The 23,329-nt window shown below is 37.2% G+C and overlaps 1 protein-coding gene across 5 annotated transcripts in view; it reads left to right on the top strand.

Annotated features, from left to right (window-relative positions):
• The window catches only part of kif6 (kinesin family member 6), a 283,602-nt gene that overhangs the window by 145,175 nt on the left and 115,098 nt on the right, over positions 1-23,329 (top strand). For all 5 annotated transcript variants that reach the window (XR_012370505.1, XM_073869458.1, XM_073869455.1 and 2 more), the window contains one exon: positions 20,852-21,049. Coding sequence is in view for 4 of the 5 variants with exons in the window: in XM_073869458.1 (XP_073725559.1) it covers positions 20,852-21,049 (198 nt within the window). In the remaining variant the exon portion in view is untranslated. The remainder of the gene's footprint in view (positions 1-20,851; positions 21,050-23,329) is intronic.

Raw genomic sequence — 23,329 nt, forward strand, 5'->3', positions numbered from 1 at the left:
TACGATTTTTACTACTCAGAGGACTTCTAGAGGTATAATATGTGACTTATTTTTCCAACCAACTTCTTATCTGTATAAAATTACCACAATAAGACTGATCAAAACAGTAATAAGGGATTTCAAGTTATAATTAAGACGTTGTCGAACCATGTGCGCTTCATTTATCAAAGTTTTGGTTTCTTTTGCTAACAAAATACCATGAGCTGGTGCCATAGTTGTATTTGGGCATGTTTTAGCTTTGTCTGTCTTTTCTGCAGAGAGATAAAGACACTGTCCAATTTCCCCAATTTCAAGTTCAGTCTCACAATATTCATTCTCATCTTCTGAATGCCATACTCGTACATAATTTCCCTTGAATCTTTTTGTCCCTGAGGAAGTATCCCGCAGAAACCCTTCACATGGCAACACTATAGGATATATACATTCTAGGGCCAAGGAGTCCCATATTGTAAGCATGTGAGTGCGATTCAAAACTAAATTAATTTCTACATTAGTAGACGTTATAAGGTCTAACCCAACAACCTCACATTGTTCTTTTGAACAAATTTCACGTCTTTGAGCACTACTAGTATACCCCTTGTCTTTCACAGGCCAAATTACTCTGCTTTTGTAACATGGATGGTAAAAGTTACATCCTCCAAAGATGTCCTTACGATATTTAGCAAGGTCTTTATCATTACGTGGCACCCAATCCCATAATCCCCATTTGGAAATAAAGGGTAGAGTAAAATGTTGGCCAGATTTCAGAGTTGCATTCCGAGTGATTCCTTGAACTCTAGGGGTCCATAAAGCGTGGCTTCCTTGATAAATGCCAAGTAAAATAAGCATACCATCGTTGTTGGATATCGAGAATAACTTGCAACCATCTCTAATCAATGTCAATGGAATTGATTCCTGAAATGGAAACAGAGAAATAATTAAACATCAATTCTTTGTTCCCATTCTTTAAAGCTAATGGACGAACATTGCTCAATCTCAGGCCATTAAGAAATCAAGACATTATCATTGTTTTGTTCATTCACTAAGCAAGGTTTAACTTGTGACCAATGATACCATCTATCTGTCCCTACACCCTTCCCTTTGAGGCAAACACTTGTATCAGTTGTTAAGAGTATCTCATATGGTCCCTCCCATCTAGGCTCTAAACCCTTCCTAGCAATGCGTTTAACCATAACAAAACTGCCTAACTCGGGAATATGTGGAATATCAGTAGTGGTGTGTTTTGCGTCCCATTGCTGTTGAGCTTCTCGCACTTTCTTATTATTGTCTTTAATAGCTTTGTCCAGCATTGCGAGATAGTGTTGTGGCAAAAAGTCTTAGCTTGAATCTTCATAAGAAAAAATATTCAGGAGACAAAGGTTCCAGGTGCCAAACAAAAATTACTTTATTCGCTCGAGCCAACAAAGTGAGACAATCAATACCCCTCATAGAGGCGCTAAAAGATCCTCTGCCCTCCCAACATCTGACTCCATTTTTATACAGTAAGATCAAACACTTCTTATCTGAGATGACGTATATTCTTCTCATTGGTCTCGGTCTGCCACAATTAATTTTATTTGTTTGATGCAGCAGAAGTGCAGCTGCATCCTGCCTCATATCTAAAATGATATATTCTGCTTATTGTTTTTCATGGCCTTGGCCTAGCTTGCACAGATACCTTATTGTTAATGTAGCGAAGTACAGCTGGACGAATTCTCTAATCTAAAATGACGTCTTGCTTCTCAAGATAATCGTGGCGAGAACAATCGGGGTATAGTCGCAGGATCGCACCTGGACTCTTTTAATTAGGAAATGAAAGTTAACTGAGAAAATGAAAGATAACTAATCTGAAATGGCGTCCTCTTCTTTATCGCTTATGTCGACCTTGTTTCTCAAACTAATCGTGGCGAGAACAATCGGGGTATAGTTGCAGGACAGCACCTGGTCTCTTTTAATTAGGAAACTGAGAAAACGAAAGTTAACTGAGGAAACGAAAGTTTAACTGGGTGTCTTATATCCTTGTGTAAAAGCAATGGGCCTTAGAAGTTTAACTGTGTGTTATTATAACCTTGTGTAGAAACCAAATAGGCCTTAGGCCTAGTATACAGTATATGATCAGTAATATAAACAAAAACCACTATAATAGCGTCGTAACTTTTCTTGGAACAAAGTAGAATCTCCTCCTGTTCCCGCAGGTGGTGGAGCATCAGGAGGTAGAACCATTGCTCTTCCAGTCATTAATTCAAAAGGTGTTAGTCCTGTAACTCTGTTTGGAGTTGCTCTCAAATTCCACATAATAGCAGGTAATAATTTATGCCAACCTTGGCCAGTTTGCAGAATAGCCTTGGTTAGAGATGTTTTCAGTGATCGGTTCATTCGTTTTACCATTCCTGAACTTTGTGGATGATATGGAATGTGGAATTTCTGTTTAATTCCCATCAACTTCATTGCTTCCTTTATCAGTTTTCCAGTGAAGTGAGTTCCATTGTCAGAATCAAGTTCATATGGAAGACTCCAGCGGGGAAAGACTTCCTCCACCATTACTCGTGCTGCTGCTTCAGCCGTGCAAGTTTTCGTAGGGAATGGTTCTATCCACCTAGTAAACCTGTCAAAAATTACTAGAATGTATTGGTACCCTCCACTGGGTAATAAAGCTGGTGAAATTGATTTGCAGATGTGCCCATGGACCTGTTGGTCTGGGTGCATGTGACATTGGCACCTTTACAGATTTTCCCACATTTGCTTTTATGCAGATCAAGCATCTTCTACAGTAATCATCAATTTCTCTCATCATTCGTGGCCACCACCAAGTCTCACTGATTTGAGCTTTCATTGCGTTTGCTCTAGCGTGCACTTTTCCATGATACAGCTGCATTAGTTCTCTTCTTGGTCCTATAGGCATTACCACTTGTCCTGTTGGAATTCTCCAGATACCTTGATCATCTTCTTTTGCTCCTGCTTTTATCCAATGTTCTTTCTCTTCATCTGTCTCCATTTGATATGACAGAAGATGGAGCTCAAGATTATCTTTGCTGTTTTCCTTTACCAAGGTAACAGGAGTAAGAGGAAGTAGAGCTGCTTCTCTAGCTGCTGCATCTGCTGCCGTGTTACCCTGACTTTCTTTGGACTTGTCAGATTAATTTGATTTTACTTTGATCACGGCTGCTTCTCTAGGTAAGTGACAAGCTGCAATCAAGCGACGAATTATGGAAGGATGTTGTATTTCGCTTCCACTGCTAGTGATAAGTCCACGTCTTTTCCACAGGGCTAGATAGTCATGTACCACGCCTAAGGCATAGCGGCTATCCGTATATATGTTGACTCGATCTCTTTCCGATAGTTTAAAGGCTTCCGTAAGTGCTACAAGCTCAGCTACTTGTGCTGAAAACTGTCCAGAAAGAGCTCCTTTCTTTACAACAGTTCCATCAGCTTCCACTACAGCCCATCCAGTATGTCGTTTTCCATCAACATAATAACTAGATCCATCGACCCATAACTCTTTGTCTGGGTTTTCAAGAGAGATTGGATTAACTGGACCAAGACTTCTTCTACTTGTTTTTCACACTCATGTGGTATTCCCTCATGTGGTTCCAGCATCATTGTTGCAGGGTTAAGAGAAGAGTCCCTGATGATTTCCACTCTCAAATCCTTGTTTAACAAAGTTGCTTCCCATTTTGCTCTTCTTGCATCAGTTATGGTCTTGATGTTTGTGTTGTTCAACAGTGTCACTATACTGTGTGGGGTGTTCAATATGATAGTTTGTGCTCCTATCAGATTTTCAACTGCATCCATTGCCCATGTGGCACCATCAAGGGCTTGTATACATCGTGGTTGACCAATCATAGTGACAGGTATTTTTGTGGAAAAGTATCCAACTGGTTTGTATCGATCACCTGGTTTTTGACACAGTACTGCTGAATACGTCTCATCTCCCACCCTGGTCCACAAATGAAATGGCAACCGTCCATCAGGAAGTCCCAAAGCTGGGGCTGAAGTCAGTTTTTCTTTCATAGAAGTAAACGCTTCCTCAGCTTCTGGTGTCCAGTTTATCTGTTCCACTCCAGGCTTTCCTCCCTTGTACAGGTCGATAAGGGGGCTAGTGATGCTGGCAAAATCAGGTATATACTGATGACAGTAGTTGAAAAGTCCCATCACCTTCCACATTCCTGTAACTGTTAGAGGTTTTGGAAGTTGTCGTAATGCTTCTACACGCTCTGTTGTCATTCTCCTTCTCTTGACAGATATTTCTTGGCCTAAGTAGATCACCTTGGTTTTGGCCAGCTGTGCTTTGTCGGGGTTGACCTTGAATCCTCCTTTTCTAAGGGCTTGTAGGACAACATTCAGAGCACATACATGGCTGTTTTCATCTGGGCTTGCAATCAACAAGTCATCAACATACTGGAGGCAAACACTTCCTGAACTCTCAATTTCAGCTTTTTGCTCTGTTAAGAACTGGTCCAAAGCTCTATGAAATACAACAGGGGACAGATTAAGATCTTGTGGGAGTCTATTCCAGACATACTGTTTTGTGCCCACTGTGAAGGCCAATTTCTCTTGAGATCTTTCATCAATAGGTATAGACCAGAAAGCACCGTCATGCATTAGATAACACAACTGATTATAAATATAATAAATAATAATAATACAGATACATAATATATAATAATAAAATCTTATTAAAAGAATAAAGCACATCTAGTACCGTAAAAATTCTTGCATTTCCTGGAATATCATTCAGAATGGTGGCAGGATTGGCTACAATAGGATGTGGTTTTGGTGTTACACTGTTAAGTCTTGTGTAATCGATGGTTAATCGCCATGAGTTATCTGATTTCTTGACAGGCCATACAGGACTAATTGTGGTTGATGAAGCCTGTCTGATAGTTCCTTCAGCTTCCAAGTCTGCCACTATCTCTTCCACGGCTTGTCTTGCTTCAGGTCGGATGGGGTACTGTTTATGAGGGGCATGTATTGGTCCTTTAATAACAATGGGGTCAATGTTGGCTTTGCCACAATCCAATTTGTGTTTAGCCCAAACATCTGGATATAAACTCCACAGAAGACCCCACACCCCGTCTTTTCCACAGTCTCTAATAATTGGCTTTGCTGTACCAACAGACCATAGATTACAAGTGCGATCTTCATGTGGTATTATCCCAGCTGTTGTAGTGATTTGACGGCTTTTAATAGACATGATTTTATTCAACTTGTTATATGCTTCAACTTTAGCTTCATTGCTTCAACAAGTGAAACTGGACACCCATTGATGCCACAACAAATTCCTCCTTGTTTCACAATCCAATTAGCAGCCAGTATTGGGAATACTTTTGTCTTGATAGAGTCTTTTTGGGACTCGAACCAGCTTAGCTGCACATCCATAGATCCATTGATATCCAATTCTTTTTTAAAAAACTTAGTTTGCTGCTTCTTTTTATCCAAATACCAAACAGATATCATTTTGCTGTTACAGCCACTTGCCATCTTGCAAATTATTTGTCCCTCAGTCTCTTGTATGTTCAAAACAGCAGGACTATTTATGTGTGTGTGTGTGAATTCCAAGGGAGGCCCCCAAACAGCAAGGCTATTTATATAAGTGTGTGCGTGTGTGTGTGAATTCCAGGGGAGCCCCTCTGCTTCTCTCTGCTTCTCTTTTCTCAAACCTGCTCTAGTTTACTCGAGGAACAAAGAAGGGGGGAAATAAACAAAACAAAACAAAATAGAATCAACTAATTATTTATAAGTAACTTAATCAATTTATATTTCCTTTTCTTTTCTTTTCTTTTTTATTTTTTTCAAGTTGCTCTCAGATCAGTCTCCTCCTTAAACACTGAACAGCTTCATTGTCAAAATTGAAATGCACGCAATTCTAGCTCCTTTTTATTGATACCCTTCCTCTAAGGGTTCAATCCCAGCGTATTTAAACGTTTTAGGGTTTCTTCGTATCTTCTATACTGCACTGCACTAACTCGGAGCACAGACCCGCCACTTTAAATCGCAATAAATCACCGCTTGTCACACTATCCTCGTTTCCTTCTGAAACGATTCTTCGGTGTGTTGGAAATATTTTAGAGATTACTCTGCCATCGTTTTTACAGTCTCGCCATATTCCAACCACCTCCCAGTCATGACAGCTGATTGCTTAATCGCCTTACAGCTATCCCAATATATTGACTAAATGGTCTTCTTTCTAAAAAAGATCCACTTTTTTAAAAGTCTTTTCAAACATAGAAAAGACTACCCCAGCTTCATTCAATATTTTTTAGAGGTTTACTGATCAGAGCAACTCAAATAAGCCACATCAAATTTATATTATTTAAATTATTTTCCTATTTCTGACACATATATTCATTGGCAACACAACTGATGTTTAAATGACACAGTTCTTTTAAGCAGCTTCAGTCAAAGTCCAATCATCAGGCAGACTTATAATTATTTTGAAATAAAGTCTTACCTGAAATGATTGAGACAAATGCCTGAAGATGCAATCCTTGTTCGTGACGCCAAATTGTAGACTTGGAATTAAGCCTTTTCCCCTTTATTATTTGATTCACGGGTCCGGACACCAATTGTCTTGCCAAGAAAAATCTTTATTATATATATATGTCAGGAGAGAAACCAGTAAAGATGTTCTATTTATGACAGCCTATACATTTCTTTTCCTTTCACCCCGTCATCCCTTAGTTTCTCTGGGGTTGTACAGTAAGGTTTGAGCTTTTATACATCACAGAAAGACTTCCTTGTAAGGTAGAAAAACATGTTGCTTAAGCATCTCAAATATAGAACATATATGTCATGCTAACACATGGCACAGTCCACTCCTATATTAAGAAACTACCCTTAGTGTATACTTCTGTGGTGCTTTGCAAACTGTACACATCTGACATGACATTATCAATGGAGCGTGTTAACCTCTTTCAATCCCCCCTGACATGTGATCCATGCTATCTATAGTCTCGTGCATTCAAACACATGCATTAGATAACACAACTGATTATAAATATAATAAATAATAATAATACAGATACATAATATATAATAATAAAATCTTATTAAAAGAATACATTTTAATAAAAGAATCAATTTTGATAATAAAAGATTAAATTTTAAGTCTTCAGGCATCATAGAAAATACGCATATCTCTGTAAAGGCAGAGAGAGAAATCCAAATCTGCGCGTCACACATGAGCAACGGGTTACAAAATGCTCGCATTGTGTAAAATGGTCTCTAATTGCAGCCACATCAGGAACGCTATGATGACAAAAGTAAACAGAAAGATCGGCTCATGAGATCGGCAAATTTAGCAAGTGCCGATCGCGTCATTTAATGTCATTATCGGCCGATTACGATCGCCGGCCGATCGATCGGAGCATCCATACTCTCTGTGATAGTCATGGCCACAAACAGGCAGGACAGATGATGGTCCTATGAACAGCGATTTATTCAAAATAGGAAAAATAATCTTCCCATTAACAAAGTAACAAAATAATCTAAAAAAAAACCCACTAAAGGTTAGCTGCCCATGCTTTTATAAGGGCTAGACAACACTGAAACACATTTTAGCACAGCACCCCTATAAATACTTTTTGGCCTCTACCAATATTCCCAGAGGTATATAATAAATAATACTCTAACCAATAAACCTCTAAACCATAATAATATTTACAAAACACACATATATTTAAGCAATATCGCTCGAGTATGAGTGTGATATAGCTCTATATCATCACGGCTGTGATTAGGCCAGAGGCACGAGTCGCCCGGTTCACCGGAGTCGCTCGGTTCACACGAGTCGCCCGGTTCACCCCCAGTTCACCCCCGGTTCACCCGAGTCGGCCGGTTCACCCGAGTCGCCCGCATCGATTTCTCAAAAAATGCACACTATTTCTCAAAACTCCACCTCCTACAAAAGTATCAGGTGCATCGTCAGTGTCTGCATCGCCCCAACGAGGAGTTCACACTAAAAAAAATGATTCATTGAATTCAATCCATTTTTTTAAGGTAAGTGGTTGCAATAAATTTATTTAAGCTACATTTAAACAAAAGTTTTATATTTTATTTTACTTTACAAATCTTTTTTGTTTAAATGTAGCTTAAAGAAATTGATTGCAACCACTTACCTTAAAAATTTTTATTAAATTCAATGAATCATTTTTTTCAGTGCAAGCTATCAGCAACTAAAAGAGACAACTTTTCACTCTTTCTCTTGAGCTGCTTTAAACACCATTTCTTTATCAATATTGTGGTGCATTGTGAATCATTGATATCTGTCACAAACTTTACTATCTTATTTAAATTACACACAACAAAAATAAAACAAAGCACTATGCTCTTCTGTTTGAAAGCTTACAACACTGAAAAAAATGATCAATTTTTTTAACGTAAGTGGTTGCAATAAATTTATTTAAGCTACATTTAAACAAAAAAGATGAAATATAAAACTTTTGTTTAAATGTAGCTTAAATAAATTGATTGCAACCACTTACCTTAAAAAAATTGATTAAATTCAATGAATCATTTTTTTCAGTGAAGTTAAAATACTTTCACAAACGTTTTCTCTGTATGCTCCTTAACAGTTGTTCATTATGTTTACTCTACATTTAAATTAAGGTATTTTTATAACAACATTTACTTTATAATTATGTCTTCTCTTCAAATGATTAACAAGTATTCGCATACTGAGATGTAGTGTTGGTAAAGTTACATCTGTATCTGTACCAAGGAAAATCTTGCATACGTTTTTATGTAGTTGGTGTTAACCCTCTGGGGTCTAAGGGGTTTTTAGGGCCCTGGGGAAGTTTTGACATGCACTGACATTTGTGCTTTTTTTCAGTTGCTTATAAACATATAAATGGCAAAATTCTCATAACACTGTGTTCAGCACAAACTGGGCTACAATATTATATGATCAACATGTACATGTTTGTATTTTTGAGAGAAAAATGTTTATGCGTTGTTTTTGAAAAAGCAAAATTTTTCAGTCCACAAAACTCATTCTAAACATGTTTTCCCAAGACTTTTCAAAACAGGATCTAGAGTTTTTTCTTCAAAATGATGTGAAAATCATTCGGCCTACTCATTCACATAAAGCAATATATTGACACTTTTTCCTGGGAAAGGCTGTATGAGTGGAGGTGGGATAGCTCCTGAATAATCAGTGATTGACAGCTGAGGAACAAAAGAGTTGCATAATGAGCCACATAATGAGCCTTGTGGGGATGTTCAACAGGAATGTAACTTTCTCTGTAGTAAAACCATGATAAGGTTTACTTGGGAATTTATAACAAAAAATTATATAATGTGTGTATATATAGAAATATTCTATTCTATTAATTTCACAAGTATACCTTTAAAAACCATAGTAATCATAGTAAAGGTACTGTTTTGGCCATCTTAAAAATGAACACAGGGTAGTCCCTTACGAAAATTAACCATGGTTTTATTGTGGTAAAAGTGTAGTAATCATGGTTTATTGGTAAATTGAATACTATAAGCAAAACCATGTTTTTACCACACTAACCATGGTTAAACTATGTTTTTTTAAAAACATGGTTGTCAAAACCATGGTTATTTTGTGGTTACCATGGTTTTACGACAGTAACCATGTTTTTTTGGTTTAAACTATAGTAAAACCATGGTAATTTTTGTAAGGGGTGTTTGGTTGGCCAGCGAGAGTTTTACTTTTGTGCAGTAGACAGCTCAAAATAAAAACGGCCTATCGTTGTCTGGACTCTTATTTGTGTTTTTGTAATCATTATAGTAGAAACACCCCTTACAAAAATTAACCCCCCCACTATGTCTCCCCATATACTTCGAGATTTACGATTTTTACTACTCAGAGGACTTCTAGAGGTATAATATGTGACTTATTTTTCCAACCAACTTCTTATCTGTATAAAATTACCCACAATAAGACTGATCAAAACAGTAATAAGGGATTTCAAGTTATAATTAAGACGTTGTCGAACCATGTGGGCTTCATTTATCAAAGTTTTGGTTTCTTTTGCTAACAAAATACCATGAGCTGGTGCCATAGTTATATTTGGGCATGTTTTAGCTTTGTTTGTCTTTTCTGCAGAGAGATAAAGACACTGTCCAATTTCCCCAATTTCAAGTTCAGTCTCACAATATTCATTCTCATCTTCTGAATGCCATACTCGTACATAATTTCCCTTGAATCTTTTTGTCCCTGAGGAAGTATCCCGCAGAAACCCTTCACATGGCAACACTATAGGATATATACATCCTTGGGCCAAGGAGTCCCATATTGTAAGCATGTGAGTACGATTCAAAACTAAATTAATTTCTACATTAGTAGACGTTATAAGGTCTAACCCAACAACCTCGCATTGTTCTTTTGAACAAATTTCACGTCTTTGAGCACTACTAGTATACCCCCCGTCTTTCACAGGCCAAATTACTCTGCTTTTGTAACATGGATGGTAAAAATTACATCCTCCAAAGATGTCCTTACGATATTTAGCAAGGTCTTTATCATTACGTGGCACCCAATCCCATAATCCCCATTTCGAAATAAAGGGTAGAGTAAAATGTTGGCCAGATTTCAGAGTTGCATTCCGAGTGATTCCTTGAACTCTAGGGGTCCATAAAGCGTGGCTTCCTTGATAAATGCCAAGTAAAATAAAAAATAAGCCTACCATCGTTGTTGGATATCGAGCATAACTTGCAACCATCTCTAATCAATGTCAATGGAATTGATTCCTGAAATGGAAACAGAGAAATAATTAAACATCAATTCTTTGTTCCCATTCTTTAAAGCTAATGGACGAACATTGCTCAATCTCAGGCCATTAAGAAATCAAGACATTATCATTGTTTTGTTCATTCACTAAGCAAGGTTTAACTTGTGACCAATGATACCATCTATCTGTCCCTACACCCTTCCCTTTGAGGCAAACACTTGTATCAGTTGTTAAGAGTATCTCATATGGTCCCTCCCATCTAGGCTCTAAACCTTTCCTAGCAATGCGTTTGACCATAACAAAACTGCCTAACTCGGGAATATGTGGAATATCAGTAGTGGTGTGTTTTGCGTCCCATTGCTGTTGAGCTTCTCGCACTTTCTTATTATTGTCTTTAATAGCTTTGTCCAGCATTGCGAGATAGTGTTGTGGCAAAAAGTCTTAGCTTGAATCTTCATAAGAAAAAATACTCAGGAGACAAAGGTTCCAGGTGCCAAACAAAAATTACTTTATTCGCTCGAGCCAACAAAGTGAGACAATCAATACCCCTCATAGAGGCGCTAAAAGATCCTCTGCCCTCCCAACATCTGACTCCATTTTTATACAGTAAGATCAAACACTTCTTATCTGAGATGACGTATATTCTTCTCATTGGTCTCGGTCTGCCACAATTAATTTTATTTGTTTGATGCAGCAGAAGTGCAGCTGCATCCTGCCTCATATCTAAAATGATATATTCTGCTTATTGTTTTTCATGGCCTTGGCCTAGCTTGCACAGATACCTTATTGTTAATGTAGCGAAGTACAGCTGGACGAATTCTCTAATCTAAAATGACGTCTTGCTTCTCAAGATAATCGTGGCGAGAACAATCGGGGTATAGTCGCAGGATCGCACCTGGACTCTTTTAATTAGGAAATGAAAGTTAACTGAGAAAATGAAAGATAACTAATCTGAAATGGCGTCCTCTTCTTTATCGCTTATGTCGACCTTGTTTCTCAAACTAATCGTGGCGAGAACAATCGGGGTATAGTTGCAGGACAGCACCTGGTCTCTTTTAATTAGGAAACTGAGAAAACGAAAGTTAACTGAGGAAACGAAAGTTTAACTGGGTGTCTTATATCCTTGTGTAAAAGCAATGGGCCTTAGAAGTTTAACTGTGTGTTATTATAACCTTGTGTAGAAACCAAATAGGCCTTAGGCCTAGTATACAGGATATGATCAGTAATATAAACAAAAACCACTATAATAGCGTCGTAACTTTTCTTGGAACAAAGTAGAATCTCCTCCTGTTCCCGCAGGTGGTGGAGCATCAGGAGGTAGAACCATTGCTCTTCCAGTCATTAATTCAAAAGGTGTTAGTCCTGTAACTCTGTTTGGAGTTGCTCCCAAATTCCACATAATAGCAGGTAATAATTTATGCCAACCTTGGCCAGTTTGCAGAATAGCCTTGGTTAGAGATGTTTTCAGTGATCGGTTCATTCGTTTTACCATTCCTGAACTTTGTGGATGATATGGAATGTGGAATTTCTGTTTAATTCCCATCAACTTCATTGCTTCCTTTATCAGTTTTCCAGTGAAGTGAGTTCCATTGTCAGAATCAAGTTCATATGGAAGACCCCAGCGGGGAAAGACTTCCTCCACCATTACTCGTGCTGCTGCTTCAGCCGTGCAAGTTTTCGTAGGGAATGGTTCTATCCACCTAGTAAACCTGTCAAAAATTACTAGAATATATTGGTACCCTCCACTGGGTGATAAAGGTCCTGTGAAATCGATTTGCAGATGTGTCCATGGACCTGTTGGTCTAGGTGCATGTGACATTCGCACCTTTACAGATTTTCCAACATTTGCTTTTATGCAGATCAAGCATCTTCTACAGTAATCATCAATTTCTCTCATTATTCGTGGCCACCACCAAGTCTCACTGATTTGAGTCTCTTTCCGATAGTTTAATTGCTTCCGTAAGTGCTACAAGCTCAGCTACTTGTGCTGAAAACTGTCCAGAAAGAGCTCCTTTCTTTACAACAGTTCCATCAGCTTCCACTACAGCCCATCCAGTATGTCGTTTTCCATCAACATAATAACTAGATCCATCGACCCATAACTCTTTGTCTGGGTTTTCAAGAGAGATTGGATTAACTGGACCAAGACTTCTTCTACTTGTTTTTCACACTCATGTGGTATTCCCTCATGTGGTTCCAGCATCATTGTTGCAGGGTTAAGAGAAGAGTCCCTGATGATTTCCACTCTCAAATCCTTGTTTAACAAAGTTGCTTCCCATTTTGCTCTTCTTGCATCAGTTATGGTCTTGATGTTTGTGTTGTTCAACAGTGTCACTATGCTGTGTGGGGTGTGCAATATGATAGTTTGTGCTCCTATCAGATTTTCAACTGCATCCATTGCCCATGTGGCACCATCGAGGGCTTGTATACATCGTGGTTGACCAATCATAGTGACAGGTATTTTTGTGGAAAAGTATCCAACTGGTTTGTATCGATCACCTGGTTTTTGACACAGTACTGCTGAATACGTCTCATCTCCCACCCTGGTCCACAAATGAAATGGCAACCGTCCATCAGGAAGTCCCAAAGCTGGGGCTGAAGTCAGTTTTTCTTTCATAGAAGTAAACGCTTCCTCAGCTTCTGGTGTCCAGTTTATCTGTTCCACTCCAGGCTTTCCTCCCTTGTACAGGTCGATAAGGGGGCTAGTGATGCTGGCAAAATCAGGTATATACTGATGACAGTAGTTGAAAAGTCCCATCACCTTCCCCATTCCTGTAACTGTTAGAGGTTTTGGAAGTTGTCGTAATGCTTCTACACGCTTTGTTGTCATTCTCCTTCCCTTGACAGATATTTCTTGGCCCAAGTAGATCACCTTGGTTTTGGCCAGCTGTGCTTTGTCGGGGTTGACCGTGAATCCTCCTTTCCTAAGGGCTTGTAGGACAGCATTCAGAGCACATACATGGCTGTTTTCATCTGGGCTTGCAATCAACAAGTCATCAACATACTGGAGGCAAACACTTCCTGAACTCTCAATTTCAGCTTTTTGCTCTGTTAAGAACTGGTCCAAAGCTCTATGAAATACAACAGGAGACAGATTAAGATCTTGTGGGAGTCTATTCCAGACATACTGTTTTGTGCCCACTGTGAAGGCCAATTTCTCTTGAGATCTTTCATCAATAGGTATAGACCAGAAAGCACCGTCATGCATTAGATAACACAACTGATTATAAATATAATAAATAATAATAATACAGATACATAATATATAATAATAAAATCTTATTAAAAGAATAAAGCACATCTAGTACCGTAAAAATTCTTGCATTTCCTGGAATATCATTCAGAATGGTGGCAGGATTGGCTACAATAGGATGTGGTTTTGGTGTTACACTGTTAAGTCTTGTGTAATCGATGGTTAATCGCCATGAGTTATCTGATTTCTTGACAGGCCATACAGGACTAATTGTGGTTGATGAAGCCTGTCTGATAGTTCCTTCAGCTTCCAAGTCTGCCACTATCTCTTCCACGGCTTGTCTTGCTTCAGGTCGGATGGGGTACTGTTTATGAGGGGCATGTATTGGTCCTTTAATAACAATGGGGTCAATGTTGGCTTTGCCACAATCCAATTTGTGTTTAGCCCAAACATCTGGATATAAACTCCACAGAAGACCCCACACCCCGTCTTTTCCACAGTCTCTAATAATTGGCTTTGCTGTACCAACAGACCATAGATTACAAGTGCGATCTTCATGTGGTATTATCCCAGCTGTTGTAGTGATTTGACGGCTTTTAATAGACATGATTTTATTCAACTTGTTATATGCTTCAACTTTAGCTTCATTGCTTCAACAAGTGAAACTGGACACCCATTGATGCCACAACAAATTCCTCCTTGTTTCACAATCCAATTAGCAGCCAGTATTGGGAATACTTTTGTCTTGATAGAGTCTTTTTGGGACTCGAACCAGCTTAGCTGCACATCCATAGATCCATTGATATCCAATTCTTTTTTAAAAAACTTAGTTTGCTGCTTCTTTTTATCCAAATACCAAACAGATATCATTTTGCTGTTACAGCCACTTGCCATCTTGCAAATTATTTGTCCCTCAGTCTCTTGTATGTTCAAAACAGCAGGACTATTTATGTGTGTGTGTGTGAATTCCAAGGGAGGCCCCCAAACAGCAAGGCTATTTATATAAGTGTGTGCGTGTGTGTGTGAATTCCAGGGGAGCCCCTCTGCTTCTCTCTGCTTCTCTTTTCTCAAACCTGCTCTAGTTTACTCGAGGAACAAAGAAGGGGGGAAATAAACAAAACAAAACAAAATAGAATCAACTAATTATTTATAAGTAACTTAATCAATTTATATTTCCTTTTCTTTTCTTTTCTTTTTTATTTTTTTCAAGTTGCTCTCAGATCAGTCTCCTCCTTAAACACTGAACAGCTTCATTGTCAAAATTGAAATGCACGCAATTCTAGCTCCTTTTTATTGATACCCTTCCTCTAAGGGTTCAATCCCAGCGTATTTAAACGTTTTAGGGTTTCTTCGTATCTTCTATACTGCACTGCACTAACTCGGAGCACAGACCCGCCACTTTAAATCGCAATAAATCACCGCTTGTCACACTATCCTCGTTTCCTTCTGAAACGATTCTTCGGTGTGTTGGAAATATTTTAGAGATTACTCTGCCATCGTTTTTACAGTCTCGCCATATTCCAACCACCTCCCAGTCATGACAGCTGATTGCTTAATCGCCTTACAGCTATCCCAATATATTGACTAAATGGTCTTCTTTCTAAAAAAGATCCACTTTTTTAAAAGTCTTTTCAAACATAGAAAAGACTACCCCAGCTTCATTCAATATTTTTTAGAGGTTTACTGATCAGAGCAACTCAAATAAGCCACATCAAATTTATATTATTTAAATTATTTTCCTATTTCTGACACATATATTCATTGGCAACACAACTGATGTTTAAATGACACAGTTCTTTTAAGCAGCTTCAGTCAAAGTCCAATCATCAGGCAGACTTATAATTATTTTGAAATAAAGTCTTACCTGAAATGATTGAGACAAATGCCTGAAGATGCAATCCTTGTTCGTGACGCCAAATTGTAGACTTGGAATTAAGCCTTTTCCCCTTTATTATTTGATTCACGGGTCCGGACACCAATTGTCTTGCCAAGAAAAATCTTTATTATATATATATGTCAGGAGAGAAACCAGTAAAGATGTTCTATTTATGACAGCCTATACATTTCTTTTCCTTTCACCCCGTCATCCCTTAGTTTCTCTGGGGTTGTACAGTAAGGTTTGAGCTTTTATACATCACAGAAAGACTTCCTTGTAAGGTAGAAAAACATGTTGCTTAAGCATCTCAAATATAGAACATATATGTCATGCTAACACATGGCACAGTCCACTCCTATATTAAGAAACTACCCTTAGTGTATACTTCTGTGGTGCTTTGCAAACTGTACACATCTGACATGTCATTATCAATGGAGCGTGTTAACCTCTTTCAATCCCCCCTGACATGTGATCCATGCTATCTATAGTCTCGTGCATTCAAACACATGCATTAGATAACACAACTGATTATAAATATAATAAATAATAATAATACAGATACATAATATATAATAATAAAATCTTATTAAAAGAATACATTTTAATAAAAGAATCAATTTTGATAATAAAAGATTAAATTTTAAGTCTTCAGGCATCATAGAAAATACGCATATCTCTGTAAAGGCAGAGAGAGAAATCCAAATCTGCACGTCACACATGAGCAACGGGTTACAAAATGCTCGCACTGTGTAAAATGGTCTCTAATTGCAGCCACATCAGGAACGCTATGATGACAAAAGTAAACAGAAAGATCGGCTCATGAGATCGGCAAATTTAGCAAGTGCCGATCGCGTCATTTAATGTCATTATCGGCCGATTACGATCGGCGGCCGATCGATCGGAGCATCCATACTCTCTGTGATAGTCATGGCCACAAACAGGCAGGACAGATGATGGTCCAATGAACAGCGATTTATTCAAAATAGGAAAAATAATCTTCCCATTAACACAGTAACAAAATAATCTAAAAAAAAAACCCACTAAAGGTTAGCTGCCCATGCTTTTATAAGGGCTAGACAACACTGAAACACATTTTAGCACAGCACCCCTATAAATACTTTTTGGCCTCTACCAATATTCCCAGAGGTATATAATAAATAATACTCTAACCAATAAACCTCTAAACCATAATAATATTTACAAAACACACATATATTTAAGCAATATCGCTCGAGTAGGAGTGTGATATAGCTCTATATCATCACGGCTGTGATTAGGCCAGAGGCACGAGTCGCCCGGTTCACCGGAGTCGCTCGGTTCACACGAGTCGCCCGGTTCACCCCCAGTTCACCCCCGGTTCACCCGAGTCGGCCGGTTCACCCGAGTCGCCCGCATCGATTTCTCAAAAAATGCACACTATTTCTCAAAACTCCACCTCCTACAAAAGTATCAGGTGCATCGTCAGTGTCTGCATCGCCCCAACGAGGAGTTCACACTAAAAAAAATGATTCATTGAATTCAATCCATTTTTTTAAGGTAAGTGGTTGCAATCAATTTATTTAAGCTACATTTAAACAAAAGTTTTATATTTTATTTTACTTTACAAATCTTTTTTGTTTAAATGTAGCTTAAAGAAATTGATTGCAACCACTTACCTTAAAAATTTTTATTAAATTCAATGAATCATTTTTTTCAGTGCAAGCTATCAGCAACTAAAAGAGACAACTTTTCACTCTTTCTCTTGAGCTGCTTTAAACACCATCTCTTTATCAATATTGTGGTGCATTGTGAATCATTGATATCTCTCACAAACTTTACTATCTTATTTAAATTACACACAACAAAAATAAAACAAAGCACTATGCTCTTCTGTTTGAAAGCTTACAACACTGAAAAAAATGATCAATTTTTTTAACGTAAGTGGTTGCAATAAATTTATTTAAGCTACATTTAAACAAAAAAGATGAAATATAAAACTTTTGTTTAAATGTAGCTTAAATAAATTGATTGCAACCACTTACCTTAAAAAAATTGATTAAATTCAATGAATCATTTTTTTCAGTGAAGTTAAAATACTTTCACAAACGTTTTCTCTGTATGCTCCTTAACAGTTGTTCATTATGTTTACTCTACATTTAAATTAAGGTATTTTTATAACAACATTTACTTTATACATTATGTCTTCTCTTCAAATGATTAACAAGTATTCGCATACTGAGATGTAGTGTTGGTAAAGTTACATCTGTATCTGTACCAAGGAAAATCTTGCATACGTTTTTATGTAGTTGGTGTTAACCCTCTGGGGTCTAAGGGTTTTTAGGGCCCTGGGGAAGTTTTGACATGCACTGACATTTGTGCTTTTTTTCAGTTGCTTAAAAACATATAAATGGCAAAACTCTCACAACACTGCGCTCAGCACAAACTGGGCCACAATACCACATGATCAACATGTACATGTTTGTATTTCTGAGGGAAAAATGTTTATGCGTTGTTTTTGAAAAAGCAAAATTTTTCAGTCCACAAAACTCATTCTAAACATGTTTTCCCAAGACTTTTCAAAACAGGATCTAGAGTTTTTTCTTCAAAATGATGTGAAAATCATTCGGCCTACTCATTCACATAAAGCAATATATTGACACTTTTTCCTGGGAAAGGCTGTATGAGTGGAGGTGGGATAGCTCCTGAATAATCAGTGATTGACAGCTGAGGAACAAAAGAGTTGCATAATGAGCCACATAATGAGCCTTGTGGGGATGTTCAACAGGAATGTAACTTTCTCTGTAGTAAAACCATGATAAGGTTTACTTGGGAATTTATAACAAAAAATTATATAATGTGTGTATATATAGAAATATTCTATTCTATTAATTTCACAAGTATACCTTTAAAAACCATAGTAATCATAGTAAAGGTACTGTTTTGGCCATCGTAAAAATGAACACAGGGTAGTCCCTTACGAAAATTAACCATGGTTTTATTGTGGTAAAAGTGTAGTAATCATGGTTTATTGGTGAATTGATTACTATAAGCAAAACCATGTTTTTACCACACTAACCATGGTTAAACTATGTTTTTTTTAAAAACATGGTTGTCAAAACCATGGTTATTTTGTGGTTACCATGGTTTTACTACAGTAACCATGTTTTTTTGGTTTTAACTGTAGTAAAACCATGGTTAATTTTTGTAAGGGGTGTTTGGTTGGCCAGCGAGAGTTTTACTTTTGTGCAGTAGACAGCTCAAAATAAAAACGGCCTATCGTTGTCTGGACTCTTATTTGTGTTTTTGTAATCATTATAGTAGAAACACCCCTTACAAAAATTAACCATGGTTTTACTAGAGTTAAAACCAAAAAACCATGGTTACTGGAGTAAAACCATGGTAACCACAAAATTACCATGGTTTTAACAACCGTGGTTTTCAAAAATCATAGTTAAACCATGGTTAGTGCAGTAAAACCACAGTTTTGCTGATAGTAATCAATACACCAAAAAACCATAGTTACTACACTTTTACCACAATAAAACCATGGTTAATTTTCGTAAGGGACAACAAGGGACAAGCGTGTAAAAACTTATCAATGTTTGTTTACAGCCGCCGCCATTACCTCACGTGTTGATCATGAAAGCAGTATGTGTGCACACGCGAGTGACCCTGTGTTTAATAAACTTGCTGGGCGGAGATATGCGCTTAGACGCAACTAAATAAGGATTGTATTGTTTGCAATCGCGTATTTTATAAGAATACCAAAAAACGCGTTGAGTTTCCTGACTCGTGTGTTTGTTTATGTGTGTTCCCCTCGCGTGAAATGTTTGACGGAAGAACAAAGAAAGCACTCGCGTCTCGAGATACCGACACACATACACAAGTAAATAAGGATTTAGATGTCGTGTTTGGTGCATTCGGATGAAACAACAAGGAATGGAGAGACTGGATTGTGAATTGCGTATCCATTGACTGCAGGAGGCACGAGTTATGCATATGGACGTTTCTACTCGTTCACTTCAATGGCGCGGGGGTGTGGCAATCTCTCCTCTTATTACAGATAATTAGGTAACAATAGAGAGAGACGGTAGTTGTCCTCCTACAGTTTACACCGAATGACAATATATGTTTTCGATCTCACTTACATCATTTAAAAGCTGACATTCCAAGCATTATGTAGACATTTATCTTTTGTTTCTATGACAAGTATTCGTTAAGTTACAGTTTATTTTTCTGACGCGTTTGAAAAAGGACTTCACTGAGGGAGAGAGAACAAAACGCGCATCATGTTTATTTTCTTAATTTTGCGAAAAGCACAACATTCTGTTTTTATTGGGAGTGGACAGAAAAAAACTAGACACTTTAACGTTTTAAATGATGTATAAATCATATCTGTATGTCCAAAATCAGCAGAGTTATCTAAGTCTCTTTGCGGAGTGAATGAAAAATAAAGAGCAGTCGACCCCAGAGTGTTAATTGTCACTCTTACTACATTTAAACGGTAAAACTATTTTAGAAGTTGTATTAAATAGTAAAAATATTGTGTATAGAATGTGATGTATTAAAAATAAGATTTTTTGTAAAAAATTGTGTATTGTAGTCAACCGTACCAGTGTCTATTTATTCCAACTTTTAGCTAAAGCCAGTGCCCTATGTAGTTAGTGTTACTGTTAAGACACATTTTAGTATTTTTTGAGCAACAAGAGATCTCCATTACTTTTTTTTTAAATGTAAGGTTTGGAATGATCAACCTTCAATTTCACAGATTGGCCCACCACTTTCATTGTTCAGCCCAAAGAATTTGTGAAGTCCTGGACAAGACATGACCCACATGACAGTCACAACAATGTAAATCTGTCTATATAGAAAATTTGTCTGGAAAATACTATAACTTCATAATCGAAGCATAAGTAAAGAATTAAGAATGGCATATTTAATTTTCATGTTACTAGAAAAAATACACTGACTTCTATCTTTATTTTTTGGTAATACGTCTTTGGGGATAATGGTGTTGTAGTATACCACTTTTTTGTTATGACTACATAACTGGTTTGAATATTTTTCTTTGTATACTTAGGTACTGACTAAAACAAACAATGTTCCTTAATTCCATCTATTCAGGTATATTAGTAAGCATGCTTAAGAGGGAAAAGAGGAAAGTTCAAGAAGTCACAACTGAGCTTAAACAGTTTCACAATCAAAATCTTTCACACCACAATTCATCGTGGTTATCCACAACCCTGCAGCCTGATGACAGTACTAAAAGTGACACCCCTAAGGATTACACATATGTTCAACATTTGATAAACAGAAAAAGAGGTGAGTACCACAAACTAAATATGATATATATATTTTGCTCATGTTAGCATTGGCATATACTTTACACTATACTGTACATGTTTTGTAGCCTATTTCAAATGTGATATACTATGTATTAGTGTGAATTATTCTGTAGTGTATCCTAAGGATTAACTATTAAATATGACTGTGCCTTCTGTGACCCAACTTACCACGTTAAAGGGATAGATCAGCTAAAATGAAAATGATCCCATGATTTACTCACCCTGAAGCCACTCAAATTACATATGTCCATCCTTTTTATATGAAACACATATTCAGATATTTTTGAAAATGTCCTAGCTCTTCCAATCTTTATAATAAATAAAAATGGGGTCCGCTCCTTCAAGTCCAAAGAATATGCACCCATCCTTCACAAAAGTAATCCACACTGCTCCGGGATAAATAAAAACCTTTTAAGGGTAATCAATCAAATTTTGTAAGAGAAATATACATATTTTAAACCTTACAAACGAAAATAACTAGCTTCTGATAATGGCGCCATCTTAATTCAATTAAATTTTATTTATATAGCACTTTTCACAATTGTGAATTGTTTCAAAGCAAATGGATAATATTCTATGGATAATTAAGTGACCAGGATTTTGCGACCGTAGTGTACGTGATGGGTTGTAATCTGATAGTTATTCTCTAAGATACAAAGGTGCTAGGCCATTTAAGGCTCTATATGTGATTAGCAATATTTTAAAATGTATGCGATATTAAACTGGTAACCAGGGTAAAGATGCCAAAATTGGGATTATGTGGTCATAATTCTTAGATTGAGTAAGCACTCTAGCAGTAGCGTTTTGAACCAGCTGAAGGCTGTTCACCTGATTTGCGCGACATCCCCCGAGTAACGAGTTGCAATAGTCTACAGGGCTCGACATTAAGGCTTGTCCGGGACAAGTGGATTTTTTGTAGGACAAGTGTAAGAGAAAAATAGTTGTCCGACTGGACAAGTTAAATTTTAAACAATGTTACTTAACGTTATGTGCCGTTAACGACGCAGAACGCGCAACGCAAACACAGAGCGGAATATTGAATATTGAATCACTGTGTGTCAAAAAAGCCGATTTAAGTCCGTATTTTTTTCTTCTAAAGTTTGGTAAAAATACCTAATGGGCTTAAAATCTTGTTTAAGAATCTGTTTTATAATGAGAATCTCTCTTTCAGCGCGCCTATGTGTGTGAATCTGACAGAGTTCGTCACTGTACATTAAAAATCCCACACAAACATTACAGCGTAAATGCTAGGATTAAGATTGATTTTATATATAACAGATAATCTAGATACATTTATCCTAATAAGTTTTTTAAAACATGGTAATGTTTTAATGTTTTGCTTTAGTGTTTTAATGTCAGACAATTATTGAAATGTGGGAAAAGAGAAAGGCAGCAGATATAGCATCCTTCTTCAGAAAGAGTAGCAAGAAGCAGCCAATCTTAGTAAAATACATTTCAGTGGCCTAAATTCACATGATTTTCTGGTCTCTATAGTTTTTTCAGCAATGGGAGATATAAATCCTGGTTTCAAAGTAAATTTCAAAAGTTTTATTTGATTAAATAGTTTAAAAAACATGAGGTTGAATTATGACTATAAATTGTATGTTAATCTCAATAAATTTGAATTAAAATTAAAGTATTGTAGCAATTGTATGTTATACATTATTCTGATTAACACACCTATAATACTTAAAAGTATTTTAAGGTTGGATGATAGAGATTTTATGTGCCACCCCAGAGTAACTGCTGGCCCCTGTATGGCCACGCCTATAAAAAAATCCCTGGCTCCGCCACTGATTAGCAAAGCACAAAAAATACATTATATTATAAATATTTAACCGGACAAGTGACTTTTGTGCATGGACAAGTGAAACACAAATTTTCTTGTCAGAAGGACAAGTTCCTCAAAAAGTTATTGTCAAGCCCTGGTCTATTCTTGAGGTTGGATAAGCTTCTCTGCATCTGATGCAGACAGCATATGGCATATATTTGAGATATTTCTAAGATGGAAGAATGATGTGCGGCAAAGTTGGAGATAAGATTATCGAAAGATAGACTGCTGTTGAACATCACACCTTCTTGACTGTGGAAGATGGCACCACAGTGCAGCCATCTATGGGCAACTTGTAATCTGACATATTTTGTTTGGAGCGATTCGGTTCAATAATAAGTATCTCTGTCTTATTGGAGTTTAGCATAAAGGAACTCTTAGACTCCTCTGCATTCAGGAGAGCATATCTGCATAGTGTATGAACTT

This window comes from Misgurnus anguillicaudatus, chromosome 7, assembly GCF_027580225.2.
Source record: "Misgurnus anguillicaudatus chromosome 7, ASM2758022v2, whole genome shotgun sequence".
NCBI lineage: Eukaryota > Metazoa > Chordata > Actinopteri > Cypriniformes > Cobitidae > Misgurnus > Misgurnus anguillicaudatus.